Source organism: Pelophylax lessonae (assembly GCF_965119305.1).
Source record: "Pelophylax lessonae genome assembly, chromosome: 2".
Classification (NCBI taxonomy): domain Eukaryota; kingdom Metazoa; phylum Chordata; class Amphibia; order Anura; family Ranidae; genus Pelophylax; species Pelophylax lessonae.
The window spans coordinates 748206989-748224828 of NC_138769.1; the positions used below are offsets into that span (position 1 = coordinate 748206989).

Sequence of the window (17840 nt, forward strand, 5' to 3'; positions counted from 1 at the left end):
TTCTTCGGGAGGGGGGGGGGGGGGAATTTTATGTGCTATTTTTTTTTGCAAATGAATAAAAATATTTGTAATTTCTGTTTTACTTCCCTTTCATCACATAGGGGACAATGTGATATTTTTAGGTGGCAGTTTTTTTTAATCACTTCTGGACCGGAAGATTTTCCCCCTTAATGACCACGCCATATTTTCGTGGTCATTAAGGGGGCGCAGAATTATTTTAACGGACAATTGTGTGGTCATGCAATGCTGTACCGAAATAAAATTGATGTCCTTTTTTCCCCACAAATAGAGCTTTCTTTTGGTGGTATTTCATCATCTGTGCAATTTTTATTTCTTCCGCTATAAACATAGAGCGGCAATCCAGAAAAAAAAATATTTTTTCATATTCTGCTATATAACATTCTCAAAAAAAAAAAATTAAAAATCTTTTTTTTTTACATTTTTAGGCCAATTTGTTTTTTGCTACATATTCTTGGTAAAAAAAAATCACAATAAGTGTATTTTGATTGGTTTGCGCAAAATTTATCGTGTCTACTTTTTTATTTACTAGTAATGGCGATGATCTGTGATTTTTAGTGGGACTGCGACATTGCGGCAGACAGATCCGACCCCTAACTGCCAATTTTGACATGTTTTGGGGGACCAGTGACATTACTACAGTAATCAGTGCTAAAAATATGCACTGTTACTGTAATAATGACACTGGCAGGGAAGGGGTTAACACTGTGGGTGATCAAGGGGTTATATGTGAGCCTAGGGGAGTGATTATAACTGTGGGGGGCGTGGCTTGTGAAATGATCTTAGAGACCTGTGATTCTATTTAGAAGGATCACAGGGACTCTATGATTATTCCAGGGAGAAGAATGGTCAGCTGTGTTTACAACATCCGACCGTCCTTCTCTCTCATCGGGGATCGGAGCTGCCTGACCCGTGCATTGGCTTCCCCGCTGCTGAGCGGGGCAGGAACGTGCTGCCGGCGGCGCGCACGTTCGCCCCCTAGCTGCAGGCACACGACCGACGTAGGTCTACGTCTGTTTGTGCAGGAGAGCCTAAAAAGGTGGCGGGTGGTCGGCAACAGGTTAATGAGACCTGCAGGGTCTAAAAGATCTGTCATTAGCAAACAAGTTTTTGTTTTTTCTGAGTCTCCCCTTGTAACATTTTTATTACTTGTTGATCCTCCCAGTTGATCTTTTTTATTCTACTTCCTATTGAAGGTTAAGAAATTTGGCAAAAAATGGCAGTGGGAGGGGTTGCTTACTGTCAGTTTTAATTCAAATGGAAGTTTAACCCTTAAAACCGTTAACCTGCTTTAGAAGCCTTAACTGAAGTTGGGCTTTATTTGTTGTGTTTTCTTATACATAGTTAGTCAGGTTGAAAAAAGACACAAGTCCATCTGGCTCAACCAATTAAAAAAAAAAAAAAAGAAAAAACAGTATTGAAAACCCAACCCATACAATCCTATACCCGCAGTTGATCCAGAGGAAGGTGAAAAAACCCCAGCAAAGCATGATCCAATTTACTACAGCAGGGGTAAAAAATTCCTTCCTGATCCCCAGAGAGGCAATTGGATATTCCCTGGATCAACTTTACCTATAAATATTTGTACCCACTTATATTATGTACACCCAGGAAAGAATCCAGGACTTTTATAAAGAAATCCAGTGAGGTGGCCAGAACCACCTCTGGAGGGAGTCTATTCCACATTTTCAGAGCTCTTACGGTGAAGAAACCTTTCCTTTTTTTGGAGACAAAATCTGTTTTCCTCTAGAGGTAAAGAGTTCCCCCTTGTCCTCTGTGTTGAACTGAAAGTGAACAACTCAATGCCAAGTTCACCATATGGACCCCTTATGTATTTATACATGGTGATCATACCCCCCTTAATCTCCTCTTCTCAAAAGAGAATCAATTCAGTTCCTCTAATCTCTCCTCATAGCTGAGCTCCTCCATGCCTCCTATCAGTTTGGTTGCCCTTCTCTGCACTTTCTCCAGTTCCCTGATATCCTTTTAAAGAACTGGAGCCCAAAACTGAACTGCATATTCCAGATGAGGTCTTACTAATGATTTGTACTGGGGAAAAATTATCTCCTCTCTCTCTCTGGAGTCCATGCCTCTTTAAATACCAGAAAGGACTTTGCTTGCTTTGGAAACTGCAGCTTGGCATTGCATGCTATTATTAAGCTTCGGATCTATCAGAACACCCAGATCCTTCTCCGCTATGGATTCCCCCAGATCCTTCTCCACTATGGATTCCCCAAGATCCTTCTCCGCTATGGATTCCCCCAGATCCTTTTCCGCTATGGATTCCTCCAGATCCTTCTCCGCTATGGATTCCCCCAGATCCTTCTCCACTATGGATTCCCCCAGATCCTTCTCTGCTATGGATTCCCCCAGATCCTTCTCCACCACTGACTCCCCCAGATCCTTCTCTGCTATGGATTTCCCCAGATCCTTCTCCACTATGGATTCCCCCGGATCCTTCTCCGCTATGGATTCCCCCAGATCCTTCTCCACTATGTATTCCTCCAGATCCTTCTCCGCTATGGATTCCCCCAGATCCTTCTCTGCTATGGATTCCCCCAGATCCTTCTCCACCACTGACTCCCCCAGATCCTTCTCCACCGCTGACTCCCCCAGATCCTTCTCCACCGCTGACTCCCCCAGATCCTTCTCCACTGCTGACTCCCCCAGATCCATCTCCACCGCTGACTCCCCCAGATCCTTCTCCGCTATGGATTTCCCCAGATCCTTCTCCGCTATGGATTTCCCCAGATCCTTCTCCGCTATGGATTCCCCCAGTTCTACTCCCCCTAGTATGTATGATTCATGCATATTCTTACCCCCAAGTGCATAACTTTACATTTATCAACATTAAACCTCATTTGCCACCTAGTTGACCAATGAAACAGTGCATTGAGGTCAGCTTGTAAGTTGGAGACATCCTGTAGGGAAGTTATTCCACTGCAAAGCTTGGTGTCATCTGCAAAGCCTGAAATGGTACTTTTAATCCCAGACCCAATATCATTTATAAAGATATTAAAAAGTAAGGGTCCCAACACTGAACCTTGGGGTACACCACTGATAACCTTAGACCATTCAGAGTAAGAATCATTGACCACTACTCTCCGAATTCTATATTTTAGCCAATTTTGTATCTATTTGCAAACCAATATTTCCAAGCCGGTAGACTTTACCTTACACATTAACTTATAATCTATCTAAGACTTCCCTGTACAGGGTGACAACGCTGCTGTGTAATGTTACTGCAGAATGATGGGGGTTGTCACCCTGTTACAGAAGGTGGGAAAATAACAGATCTACAGACAGGATAACAGATGATAAAACGATGTTACAGAGGGAACTCTGGGAATGATAATGACAGATTGCATTACACATTAAGTTAGCAGACTTCCTGCTGTTGGTCTTATGTATGAATTGTGTTCTGATATTTACTGTCCTGCTGTAAAAGGTGTAAATGATTGCCCACATCTTTCCTGTAGTAACCAGGACTACAAACTAATATTAGGAATATTAGGATGGGTACCTACCCAAGGGGGTCACCTTTCTGGTTTTAGGAGAAACATTTCACATGGATTCTTAAATTCCATTAATGACACCGACAAGGGAAGTCTCGCTTACCTCACTAACAATAGGAGAGCCAATCACGGACCAGTAACATTTCATGGTTCTCAATGTAATTGCAGAATAATTAGTCCTTCCAGATAAAATATACTTCTTGTGTGGAAGGAACACCCTAAAATGTCTTCTCTTCAATTCCACCATAGCTGTACTTTAGGTTATGTTTCCCCTCCCATATATGTAAGGGAAAGCCTCAATTTCTCCCAATACTCCCCTGGCCTTCCAGTGAGAAGAAACATTTTCTCTGGAGTGGAAATGTTTTATGCAGGGATTCCTTCATAGACAGGATGGGGAATATAAGTAATCTAAGATAATTAGAATGAACCCGTGTACTGGAGTCATGGATCAGATAGCCAATGAGACCATTGATGTTATAGCAGAGCTGACAGCAGAAGTGTCTCCATCACCTAAGGTGGTGTCACAGAACTGCATGGCTGCTGACTATCTCTGGGAAGCCCAAGGTGGAGTCTACAATCTGGTGTCACATAGAGAGTGTTGTACATTTATTTTATATCATGAGGATCTCAGAAGGAGATATCTACACAAGGTAAAGGAGATCCAACCGGCACCTGGGTGGGAGGAAGTGGGATCCATTGTCTTGGATGGGTTTAGTTGGAACTTGGTTGAGTAATATGGTGAGTTTCCTTCCTAAGCCATTAGTTGTTACTATAGTTGTGATAATAATTTTATACATTGGTGTAGTTCGTTCTTTTACTGCCAGAGTTGATTGTACATATTTTATGCACATGGTTAAATTCACATTTTTAGGCCAGATGATTATTTAAAACTCACAAACATTTTTTTTTCTCAAAGCAGAGACTCTGGAGAATAAAATTTGGTAGTTTTAATTTTTTATCAAATGCACATTTTCTGTAAAAAAAAAAAAAAAAGCACTGCAGATAATTTTAGTGCACACAAACACAATTTATTACCCAATTTCTTTGAAATATAAAATATGAGGTTTGTGTCTTGTATATAGATACCAAACATGTCAAACTCTAAAAATTGGATGGACTTGTGAAATGGTGACAAACTTCAGTACCAAAAATGTCCCATAGGTGACGCTCTAAAATCCTTTACAGGTCATCAGTATAAATAGTTATCCATGAATGATGACCCTAGAGTTATTCCTCTCACTCTGGTGTGTGCAGCGATATGTAAGATGTGTCGTGTGATTGTTGTTTTCCTACATAACCGCACCCAGCACTGGCGTTTCTTATATGTACACAGGAACTGGGGGTTATATATTTTTTTTTTTTTTTTACAATGTGATACTTTAAGTTTGTTTTTAACTTTTCCCTCAACTTTATTTCTATCACATAGGGAGTTGATAGCCCCTCATGTGATAGCATATTGCTGGTCACAGGTCCTCTTAAAGAGATGTTAAACCCCCTAATGTCAGCTCTGTACCCCAAAAAAGATGGTCAAGCACAGATTTGAGTGAAAGGGTTACACTAATGTACATCTGCCAGATCTGTATCTGAGGAGACCATAAAAGCAGCATTAGAAAGAAATGTGAGCATGGCTTCAGTCAGGCGATGGTCCTGGTGGTCATGGTCTTGTTCTCCTTCAGGTCCTCTAACCTTGTAGATGGTGACATGGACTTGTTGTGTGGGAATGAGCAGGAGGGGCTCGGGGTTATCTTGTACCCAATGAGCTTGTTATGGATAAAAGATGAAAGTGTCTTCTGGGAATTTACAGGGATTTGGATGTTTAGAGGGTTACATAAGTGGGCGGGGCTGGTATTAATGAGGGGTGTGTCACATGGTAATCGGTTTCTTACTATAGATGGTATAAATATATCCTTGAAATGTAAACAATCTATCTCTTTCCTTCTGTTGGTAAAATGTCACATATATATGATTAATAAAGTTGGATGATATTCACCATACAATACTGTAGTCTGGGTTCTTCTACAACAAATCCACCCAAAAATGTAATCTTCCAGTTATAGGAGTCTGGTGGAATGGGTGACAAGCTGATTGTATCTCTTAGGTCCCTTCTACATGGGGGGTCCAGCCCCTGTGTGTGCAATTCTGGCGTTATAATACACCTGGTAGGCACAGGTACAGCGTCCACCCCCGCAGCCTGTCTACAAACTATGGGATATATACTGGAATTTACGCAGCTTTTACTTTCTGACTGCCTATCACATTTCTTAGACATCCCAAAATATTGGATAAGAGGCATGGTGAATATTTTGCAGATCTCATTTTTTTCACAAGGTTTTTAAAAATGAAAAAAATAAAATATCCATACGGCGGCCTGCCTGTGTGATATAGCGGCAGCAGCTGCTGCTCTCCCTGTCAGGCTTTACCAGTCCAGCACTGTGCAGAGGGATCATCCCATCCAAAGAGGGATCTCCATCCAGGTGGATGATAAACACTGACATGTGGTTTGATGAGTCTTTAAGTATCTGATTTTGTGAGTACATAAACGCATGTACATGGGAGTAAACACAACGCAATGTGACTCTGGGGACAAAACACAAGTTTGTCTCCTTTGATCCCCTGTCCTTCCCAATGCTAAAAAATGCACTGAGAACGCATGTAAACGCACATGTGGAAATTCATGAGAAACGTGCAGTTCCTGGTGTGACCGGACCCTTACAGGGAAAATTTTTATTTGGAGGTGACGTTTTGTGACAATGTGATCAGTTACACCCACTCATGTTTTATTTCACCATTACTTTTCTTTTATATCAGTGTTTTCACTTCAGTACATGAAATAATCTGATATCTGAGGGAAATCTGAGAGCGATATGAAGACTTTGTGGCGTTATATTGTATGTTCATATGTCTGTGTGTACATCAGACCGAAAAGAGGGACAGAGAAATATGGAGTCCTACAAGGGAGTGTGATGGGAGATATGATAAAATACAATCTCATTACCTCCTCCACTGATACTTCCAGCAATGTCTTCTCTATAATTCCTCCCACATGGAGCTTCCTGTCTGTACCTCACTTTACTTCCTGTCTGTACCTCACTTCACTTCCTGTCTGTACCTCACTTCACTTCCTGTCTGTACCTCACTTCTTGTCTGTACCTTACCTCACTTCCTGTCTGTACCTTACCTCATTTCCTGTCTGTACCTTACATCACTTCCTGTCTTCCAGAGAGATTTCCTGTCTCTGTATAAGTGAGATCGCCACCTTGTGGAGCTCAGAAGAACTGCAGTCATAAGAAGTATGACAGGAAACTAAAACCAAACTGTGTACAATTAAAGCAAGATTTATTGTCTTTTTTTAAAAAATGTATTGATTGAAAAAAAAGCAAGATTTATTAACCTCTTGACCTCTGGAAGGTTTTGCCCCCTTCATGTCCAGGGCTTGTTTTGCAATTCAGTACTGTGCTACTTTAACCAGTTTAGTACCGGGAACTTTTACCTCCTTCCTGCCCAGGCTAGATTTCATCTTTCAGAGCTGTCACACTTTGAATGCCAATTACATAGTCATGCAACACTGTACCCATTAGAAATTTCTATAATTTTTTCCACACAAATAGAGCGTTGTTTTGGTGGTATTTAATCACCACTGGGTCTTTTATTGTTTGTTAAATAAATGAAAAACTACAGAAAATATTGAAACAAATTTTTTTCTTTTCTGCTACTGTTAAAAAATTTGGAAATTAATAATCTTCCTTCAGAAGTTTAGGCCAAAATGTATTCTGCTCTGTAGTCTGTAGGATTGTTATAGAGTCCACAAACTACTGTATGAGTAACTACTGAAAATCGATCAATCCTGATGTACTGACGGCCGATCTCATTTCTTGAGGGCTGAAAATGCCAGGACAGTACAAATCCCCCTCCCCTCCTCCCACCCAAATTATCCCTTTTATAAAGTCCAAAGTATTTAGTAAGAGGCATGGCAAGTTTTTTGAAGTTTTAATTTTTTTGTCACAATTTTTGGGAAAATTAAAAAAAAAAAAGTCACATTTTCATTTAACATACTGTCACCAGTGCAATACAGCATTGTCATATAATGGGTGTGATGGTGACCAGGGACACTAACTGGTGACAATATGTAAAAAAAAAAAGATAATAATATGAAAATAATATTTTTTTTTCTTTCTATTACTTATTTTTTTTACAATTTTTTTAAACACCAGAGCAATACAGTGTTACCATAGTAACACTGTACTAATCTGGAGAAGTGATAATTTTACAAATTTTGATTGTTTATACCGGTACATTTTACTAACCTGATCAACCATTTTTACTGACTGAAACAGATTCATTTGGTTTGCTTTGTTGAGATTAGCCGTAATCGGTTACATTTATTCACATGGTACAGATGGGCTGTGATTGGCCCTGTCTGTACCATGTGATCAGTGTGATCAATCACAGCTAGCTACACAATTGTATACAATGGATGACATGAAAGTAAGCCATCCATTGTTTATAAATGTCATGTGATCTGCTGCTATTGGTCACAGTGATCACATGGTACAGGCAACGAGCCGGTACACTGATCAGTCATCGATGGATGCAGCAGAGAACACGGGCATATGATGATTCGGGTCACATTTTTTGAGGCACTAAAATTTCAAGACAGTACAAACATCCCTCAAAGGACCCCTTTTTGGAAAATGTTTGCTCAGAGACATGCTGAATCCATAGAAGATTTTTTTTTTTTTGCCAATAAGTTGTTGGAAAAAGAAAAAAAAAATATATATATATTTTTTACACAAAGTTGTCATTTTAATGAGATATTCCTCACACACGCAATGGGTATATGTGGAATTACACCCCAAAACACATTCTGCTACTTCTCCTGAGTATGAGGATACCACATGAGAGAGACTTTTTGGCAGCCCAGCCACATACAGGTCCCCAAAATCCAATGACCACCTTCAGGCTTTCAAGGCACATTGGATTTCCTGACTACCTATCACATTTTTGGAGGCTCCTAAATGCTAGGTCAGTAAAACACCCCTAAATGGGGAAAGTATACACCCCAAGGTATTTGCTGAGAGGCATGTTGAGTCCATGGAAGATCTTATTTTTTGCTGCATGTGTATTGTCATTGAAGTGCATGAAACACATTATTTTCTCCTATCTATGCCTGGCCATTGCAGCAGAGAACACGGGGATATGATGAATCGGGTCTGTGGACCAATATGACTGCAATTCATTATTTTTTGTAACGCTAATATTAAGGGTGAGGTCCAAAAGAGTCTAAAATTCAGAAATCGGGACAGGTTTCTACTTGAATGGCCTGGCAAGGTATGTGTTTGGGTTGGTGGTGATGTACTGGTCAGCATAAAGATTAGTTTGGTCCACAATCAAATAATTAAAGAGGTTTTCGGTGAAAAACAGCTAAAAAAAGTCAGGGGGGTTGTTAAATTGGTGGATTACATCTGAACCTTGAGCTGGGCTGTGAATGGGGGGGAGGGGGGGCTTATGGGTGCTTCTGAATCTGGGGCAGCCAATTAGAGTTCATAAGCACCTCTGAATGGACTCTACAGGCCTGTGCTTGAAATCTTGGTGGCTGAGCTTGCACTCCGCTATTAGTGCCGGCCTCCTCACCAGCTTGTACTGCACTTCTGGAACTCTCCACATCACCATGGGATACTGCAGTGCTGGTGTGTAAAAGGCCAGGATGTACGAGGCCTCTGGAGCAGCGCTAGTACTGGCACTCTGCTGCATATGAGCATAACTCTGCTTTTCTAGCGCCTCAGTAACCTGGGGTTGGATACGTCTGATCTTAGCCGGGACATCTTCTCCATCGTCTGAGCTCCCTGTCAGGGTGCCGCTGCTTTCCACAGGCTCATGTTCTGAGCCGGATTCTGATAGAGAGGATTCCCCTTCACTCTCATCTGTCATACTCAGAATCCTGTAGGCCTCCTCACTAGTGGACCTTTCTTTGGACATTTTGGGCAGTAAATTTACAGGTACCTAGTGCGACTCATGGGAAAAAGAGCTCCTGGCTGTCAGTGATGGTTTGTGTGCTAGAAATAAGATTTCCCTGCTAGTGCTGCAGAGGTCAGGCCTGATCTTTCTAACACTGCGGTTTTGTGTACAATGTATCAGAGGTGGCAGTGATCAGAGAACGGGGCTGATCCCGCTAACACTGCATTTTTGGGGACACTATACTATTGGGGACACTGGTAAAGTTCTGTTTGCGATCAATATACTGATCCATGTTCAGACTCTATATCCATATTGGCGGTTATAGTGTGACTTTGATAATGTTTCTGGCAATAAAGGAGTTAAATGTGGATGGTGATAGTGTGGCGGGCAATCTGACACTATCTGGGAGGGACACTGACTGACTCTGACGTTATCTGAAGTCACTAGTGACACTAATACAGTGATCAGTGAAAATGCTGTACACTGTACTAATGACACTGTGAGAGGGCAGTGAAAGGGTTACATGGAGGGAGATCAAGGGGTTAAATGTGCCTCACTAAGTGTGTGGAAGTGTAAATGTGCTGATTGGACTCACACAGGTCTGCTTTCTTCTCTCTCTGAACAGAAAAGGGCTCAGAGAGAGAGAAGAACGGTGCAGTTCCTGTGTCTGTGATTACAAAACATGGACACGGCTGATCTGTGATTCCGTACAGCCAATCAGCAGGTCCAGGCTAAAAATCATTGGCTGGGACCTGCTGACTGATTTGTGCTGCACTGAATGACAGCACAGATGGGGTGGTGGGAGCGCCCCCTACCTGGAAATACTGGATGACATCCATGTACCTCATCCAGCACAGCGGGGCCGCTCGGCCGCAGTAAGAAGGCAGTGGGCGGTCCACAAGCAGTGAAAATGTCACCTATTGATCATTTTGGGCGCTGTAATTCTCCCAGTCTCATGGACACACACAGGATTTGTATCCTTTTACTCCACACAACTTCATCTTTTATTTTCTACAAACAATGTGGTATTATATTGTGCTTTGTCTGCACTAACATTTATTGGAACGTATAGTTTACTGAAAATGTATAACTGATAAAAAGTTGCACAAATATTGTGTGACCGAAAAAATTCCAACCACCATCTTTTTATTCTACAGGGTCTCCGCTTTCAGAAAATATATCAAATTTTGGTAGTTTTTTTTTTAACTACCATCTACTCACTGTGCTATAGTCACACTGGAGGGGGAGGGGCAGTAGTGACAGTTTCTTCTTCTTTGTTCAGTCACAGGATGGGGGCAGGGTGGTGACCAATCTGAATTCCTTATACAGTGCAGAGAAAAGTGAGGTCACAACCTGGCTCTGCTGTCTGGCAGGGGGACATAAATAACATAACTGGCTGAACAGAATAACATTCATACAAATAGGTAGAAAAGTTTACACAGATTTATTTATAAGTAAAATGTCTCCATGGAGTCTGTCCGCGTCTGCCTTGAGGTTACAAGGTAGGAGGAAATTCAGAACAGGATTAGAATCGGCAACTAGAGGGAAGAAATACTACCAATGAATTCCTTAAAGTGAACTGAAAAGACGGTCCTCTTATTTAACCACTTGCTGACCGTATACATATGGCGGCAGAGTGGCTCTCCCAGGAAAATCCAAGTCTGGGTACGTCATTTGCCTGGGAGGAGCTAGGGGGTGAGTGCTCCCACCCCTGATCATCAGCGGGAAAGCTGGCGGGTGTGTCAGGCGGCTCCGATTGTCACCTGACACCCGCGATCGCTCCCCGCTGAGAGAGAAGGACGGTCGGATGTTGTAAACACAGCCGCCCGTCCTTCTCCCTGCAATGATCACAGAGCTCATGTGATCCTTCTATATAGGATTGCATGTCTCTGATCATTTCACAAGCCCCTCCCCCCACAGTTAGAATCACTCCCCTAGGCTTACATTTAACCTCTTGATAACCAACAGTGTTAACCCCTTCCCTGCCAGTATCATTATTACAGTGACAGTGCATATTTTTAGCACTGATTACTGTAGTAATGTCACTGGTCCCCCCCAAAAGTGTCAGTTAGGGGTCCGATCTGTCCGCCGCAGTGTTGCAGTCCCACAAAAAAAAAAAAAATGCAAATCGCCGCCATTACTAGTAAAAAAAAACAATAAAAATGACATAAATCTTTCCCGTAGTTAGTAAACGCAATAACTTTTGCGCAAACCAATCAAAATACGCTTATTGCGATTTTTTTACCAAAAATATGTAGCAGAAAACAAATTGGCCTAAAATGTTAAAAAAATTTGGATTTTTAAATTTTTTTGGGGAATGTTATATATCAGAATGTGAAAAATATTGTTTTTTTTTTTTTTTTCAAAATTGTCGCTTTTTTTTTTTGTTTGTAGCACAAAAAATAAAAAAATCGCAGAGGTGATCAAATACACCAAAAAAAATCTCTATTTGTGGGAAAAAGGACGTCAATTTTATTTGGTTACAGCATCGCACGACCGCGCAATTGTCAGTTAAAGTAACGCAGTGCCGAAACACAAAATAGGGCCTGGCCATTAAGGGGGAAAATCCTTCCAGTCCAGAAGTGGTTAAACAAGGCCCAACCCTGTGACAAACAAACTGCAATAAAATGTATAAAAACGATGGAAAAAAGTACCATAAATCTACTCATCTTACCCCTAGCGGAACCCTATAGGATCTGTAAGTAGCTGGGATCCCCCACCCTGCACAGCCAGACACCCCGAATCTTCCCTATATATAACACTGATATCTGTACACTGAGTGGCACTCCGTATAATGATGTCAGTGTTATATATGCAGGTAGGTACCAGCACTCAGTGTACACATATCAGTCTTATACAGTATATAGGGAATAGCACTCACTATGTATATAGAAATCAGGGTTATTAGATATGGGATAGGGAATAGCACCTGGTGGATGGGCAATGGGCAGGAACACTCAGCCTTGCTGGTATAGAATAAAGCAGAGTGACACTAAACTGCTGGGCTGGCGATCACACACTGACCTGCTGCACACAAGGCGGGTTGCTAGCTCTGAGATGACTCCGCTCTGCAGTGCCTTCTGCCACCTCCAGCTCTCTAAGTTCAGCACTGGCTGTCCCCCATGGTGGGGATGTGGACGGTAGCCCCACCCCTCTGCTGAATTCCACAGGGGGAGAGGTGGCCGGAGTGGCTGCCGCTGCTAACATCCCCATGGCTCCACCATCGCTCTCTCATCCCGGCCAGCACCTGAGTCCTCTCCCAGCACTGCAGAAACCATCATAAAGAATGCCATGCCTTCTCCAGGCTTAAACCTCTCTTCTGCATATTAAGCTGTGGGCACCTCCAGGAGTGGACTGAGCCACTTTCAGGGCCCCCTACTGACCACGGGGTCTCAGACAGTGCCAGAGTGCCCAAATGGGCAATCCGCCCCTAGACCGAAGAGATACAATCAGCTTGTCACCCATTCCACCAGACTCCTATAACTGGAAGATTACATTTTTGGGTGGATGTGTTGTAGAAGAACCCAGACCACAGTATTGTGAGGTGAAAATAAAATCCAACTTTATTAATCATATATATGTGACACTTTACCAACAGAAGAAAAGAGATAGATTGTTTACATTTCAAGGATATATTTATACCATTTATATCATCTATGCTAAGAAACTGATTACCATATGACACGCCCCTCATTAATACCAGCCCCGCCCACTTATGTAACCCTCTAAACATCCAAATCCCTGTAAATTCCCAGAAGACACTTTCATATTTTATCCATAACAAGCTGATTGGGTAGAAGATAACCCCGAACCCCTCCTGCTCATTCCCACACAACAAGTCCATGTCACCATCTACAAGGTTAGAGGACCTGAAGGAGAACAACTAAACTAAAGTTTAAAAAAATTAAAGTAAAACACTGCAAATAAAAAACAAACAAACCACAAAACAAATTTTATACCCCCAGTTCCCATATATATATGGAAATGTCAGTGTTGGGTGCGGTTATGTAGGAAAACAACAATCACACGACACATCTTACATATCGCTGCACACACCAGAGTGAGAGGAATAACTCTAGGGACATCATTCATGGATAACTATTTATACTTATGACCTGTAAAGGTTTATATAGCGTCACCTATGGGACATTTGTAGGTACTGAAGTTTGTCACCAAGTATGCACAATTTTTAAAGCTTGACGTGTCTGATATTTACTGCTCAACACAACCTCATCTGTTATATTTTACCAAAGAAATGATGTCATAAGTTTATTTGTGTGCCCTAAAATTACCCTTACTGTATTTTTACAGAAAATATGCATTTGATAAACAGCTGTGCTAATATTGTGTGACGTAAAAAAATTGCAACTACCACCATTTTATTCTCCAGGGTCTCTGATTTCAGAAAATATATAATGTTTAGGGTTTTAGCTAAATGTGAATTTAACCATGTGAGTAAAAAAGAAAAATCAAGATACAACAACAGCAATGTATAAAATTATCAAAACTATAATAGTAACTAAAGGCTTAAGAAGCAAACCCCCCATATTACTCAACCAAGTTCCAACTAAACCCATCCAAGAAAATGGATTCCACTTCCTCCATCCAGGTGACAGTTGGATCTCCTTTACCTTGTGTAGATGTCTCCTTCTGAGATCCTCATGATATAAAATAAATGTATAGTGAGGTACAGATTGCTGTTAGGAGGGGATAGATAGCAATGCCCACATCCCCTGTAACTGAACTGTATAGAAATAACCCTCTAGGGAGATTTTTAGATCATTAATTACAACATAATTAAAAGTTACTACAAAAGGCTTTATTAGTACGATGCATGTAAAAGAAACATTCGTGTTCAGATAAAATACCAAAGCGGACAGAGAAAGACTCCCACACGAGTCCTTAGGACAGATAAATGTGGTTATTTCTCTACATTCATCCATATTACTACTTGCAACCGCTTTGGTATTTTATCTGAGCACAAATGTTTCTTTTACATGCATTGTACTAATAAAGCTTTTTGTAGTAACTTTTAATTATGTTGTAATTAATGATCTAAAAATCCCACTAGAGGGTTGTGTCTATACAGTTATTATAAATGTACAACACTCTCTATGTGACATCAGATTGTAGACTCCACCTTGAGCTTCCCAGAGATAGTCAGCAGCCATGCAGTTCTGTGACACCACCTTAGGTGATGGAGACACTTCTGCTGTCAGCTCTGCTATAACATCAATGGTCTCATTGGTTATCTGATCCATGACTCCAGTACACGGGTTCATCTTACTTATCTTAGAATACTTAGATTCCCCATCCCGTCTATGAAGGGATCACTGCATAAAACATTTCCACTCCAGAGAAAATGTTTCTTCTCACTGGAAGGCCAGAGGAGTATTGGGAGAAATTGAGGCTTTCCCTTACAGATATGGGAGGGGCAACATAACCTAAAGTACAGCTATGGGGGGAATTGAAGGGAAGACATTTTAGGGTGCTCCTTCCATGCAAGAAGCAAATGTTATCTGGAGGGACAAGAAATCTATTGGACCAAGGCGGATTAAACATTCTGCAATTACATCGATAAACCATGAAACTTTACTGGCCTGTGATTGGCTCTCCTATTGATAGTAAAGTGAGACTCCCCTTGGCAGTGTTATTAATGGAATTTAAGAAACCATGTGAAATGTTTCTCCCAAATACAAAAAAGTGAACCACATTCCTAATATGAGTTTGTAGTCCCGGCAACTACAGGAAAGATGTGGGCAATCATTTACACCTTTTACAGCAGGACAGTAAATATCAGAACACAATTCATACATAAGACCAACAGCAGGAAGTCTGATAACTTAATGTGTAATGCAATCTGTCATTATCATTCCCAGAGTTCCCTCTGCAACATGGTTTTATCACCAGTTACTTCTATAGATTTGTTATTTTCAGTAAAAAAAAAAAAAAGAGGAAGATGAGAATCGTGAGGAAAACAGTTCAATCATTGGTGCTTATCTGAAAAAATGTCAAACTGTGAAATATTCACAGGCCTTTTAGGTGTTTATCCATCCATTACATTCCTGTTTGCTCACAGATGTTAGTTTGCATTTTTTAAAGTACCATTTTATCTGTTCAATTCTTCCCTAGATTGTTGGAGGAGATTGGGGTTGTGAAACTAATGGGGCATTTGCAAGTCATTTAATATCCTCCCTTTTCCCAAAGTTTCATCTCTGTAACTAAAGCTTGTGAACCCTCTGGTGATATATTAGCCCAACATTAGCTTTGTCACATTCAGAGCACTAATAGGTCTTCTCCCCAGTGTGAATCCTCTGGTGTGTGATAAGGTTTGACTTCTGTGTAAAAGCTTTGCCACATTCAGAACACTGATATGGCTTCTCTCCAGTGTGAACCCTCTGGTGTGCGATAAGATTACCCTTTGTTGTAAAAGCTTTGCCACATTCAGAACAATAATATGGCTTCACTCCACTGTGAACCCTCTGGTGTGTGATAAGTTCATGCTTGGTTGTAAAAGCTTTGCCACATTCAGAACAATGATATGGCTTCTCTCCAGTGTGAATCATTTGGTGTGTGATAAGGTTTGACTTCTTTGTAAAAGCTTTGCCACATTCAAAACATTGATATGGCTTCTCTCCAGTGTGAACCCTCTGGTGTTTGATAAGTTCTTGCTTGGTTGTAAAAACTTTGCCACATTCAGAACAATGATTTGGCTTCTCTCCAGTGTGAATCATTTGGTGTGTGATAAGATGACCCTTTGTTGTAAAAGCTTTGCCACATTGAAAACATTGATATGGCTTCTCTCCCGTGTGAAGCCTCTGGTGTGTGATAAGTTTTTGCTTGGTTGTAAACACTTTGACACATTCAGAACACTGATATGGCTTCTCTCCACTGTGAATCATTTGGTGTATGATAAGATGTGACTTCTGTGTAAAAGCTTTGTCACATTCAAAACATTGATATGACTTCTCTCCAATGTGAATATTCTGGTGTCTGATAAGATTACCCTTTGTTGTAAAACCTTTATCACATTCAGAACACTGATATGGCTTCTCTCCAGTGTGAACCCTTTGGTGTGCGATAAGATTACCCTTTGTTGTAAAAGCTTTGCCACATTCAGAACAATAATATGGCTTCACTCCACTGTGAACCCTCTGGTGTGTGATAAGTTCATGCTTGGTTGTAAAAGCTTTGCCACATTCAGAACAATGATATGGCTTCTCTCCAGTGTGAATCATTTGGTGTGTGATAAGGTTTGACTTCTTTGTAAAAGCTTTGTCACATTCAAAACATTGATATGACTTCTCTCCAATGTGAATATTCTGGTGTCTGATAAGATTACCCTTTGTTGTAAAACCTTTATCACATTCAGAACATTGATATGGCTTCTCTCCATTGTAAACCTCCTGCTGTGTGACATGTTTTGCTTCCATTGTAAAATGTTTATCACATTCCAAACAATAAATATCTTCTGAAATTACTTCTCTTATGTATATATGGGTTGAACTTTATTGTAAAGCCATTGTCACTTCCAGAACACTGAAATTACTTCTCTCCTGTTGTCCTCTGAGGCTGGATCAATGTTGAAGATCCAAAGCATTTCTTCCTTTAGAACACGGATATGACTTGTGTCCTGTGTGAATCCTCCAGTGAATTGTGATTAAGACTTTCAGTCACATAAGACACCCATATGGCTCATTTCCCATGTGACTCAGCTGAATTGATGAAGTCCAAAATGATCGAAAACTTGGTTCATAAATCCACCTGCACAAAAAAATAAAAAAGTCAGAATTCTTTAAGAAAAACGACTGAATAAAGTCTCTTTCTTTATGAACATTCATTATTAAATATATCTAATATATAGAAACATTATGTACAATATTATACAGGTTTAAATATTTGTATTTTATTTTACTGCGGACACTATATTATTCCCATTGGCTGATAAAATAGACAGTTTATTACAATTCCCAGCAGGAGAATCTCATTCTTTGTTCTCATTCAGAGAAATGTGCTTCATAGCGATGGGGGAAGGTGGTTGGGTTTTATTTACAGGTGTATTATTATTATTATTATACAGGATTTATATAGCGCCAGCAGTTTGTGCAGCGCTTTACAATGAGGGAAGACAATACAGTTACAATACAATTCAATACTGGAGGAATTGGGCGACCCTGTTCCTTAGAGCTTACAATCTAGGTGTATTTGGCAAGTGTGTTTAAAATTCTAAAAATTGCAGACTTAAATGCAAACCTCTTTGGAATCAACAGGAGTCGAATCTTGAAAATCAATTCTCTTCATTTTCAAAGCTAATTATTCCTAATTATCTTCCTTGCACTTCAGGAATTTGGT

The 17840-nt window shown here is 40.6% G+C and overlaps 1 protein-coding gene across 1 annotated transcript; it reads right to left on the minus strand.

Moving 5' to 3' along the window:
- Positions 1-9763: 9763 nt before the first annotated feature.
- On the minus strand, positions 9764-16921 carry LOC309548378 (uncharacterized protein; the record flags this gene model as incomplete). The annotated part of the gene is made up of 2 exons (XM_082248319.1): positions 9764-9832; positions 16343-16921. The coding sequence occupies 2 exons, from the start codon at positions 16919-16921 to the stop codon at positions 9764-9766; spliced, it is 648 nt and encodes a 215-aa protein (XP_082104445.1).
- Between the last annotated feature and the right edge of the window lie 919 nt (positions 16922-17840).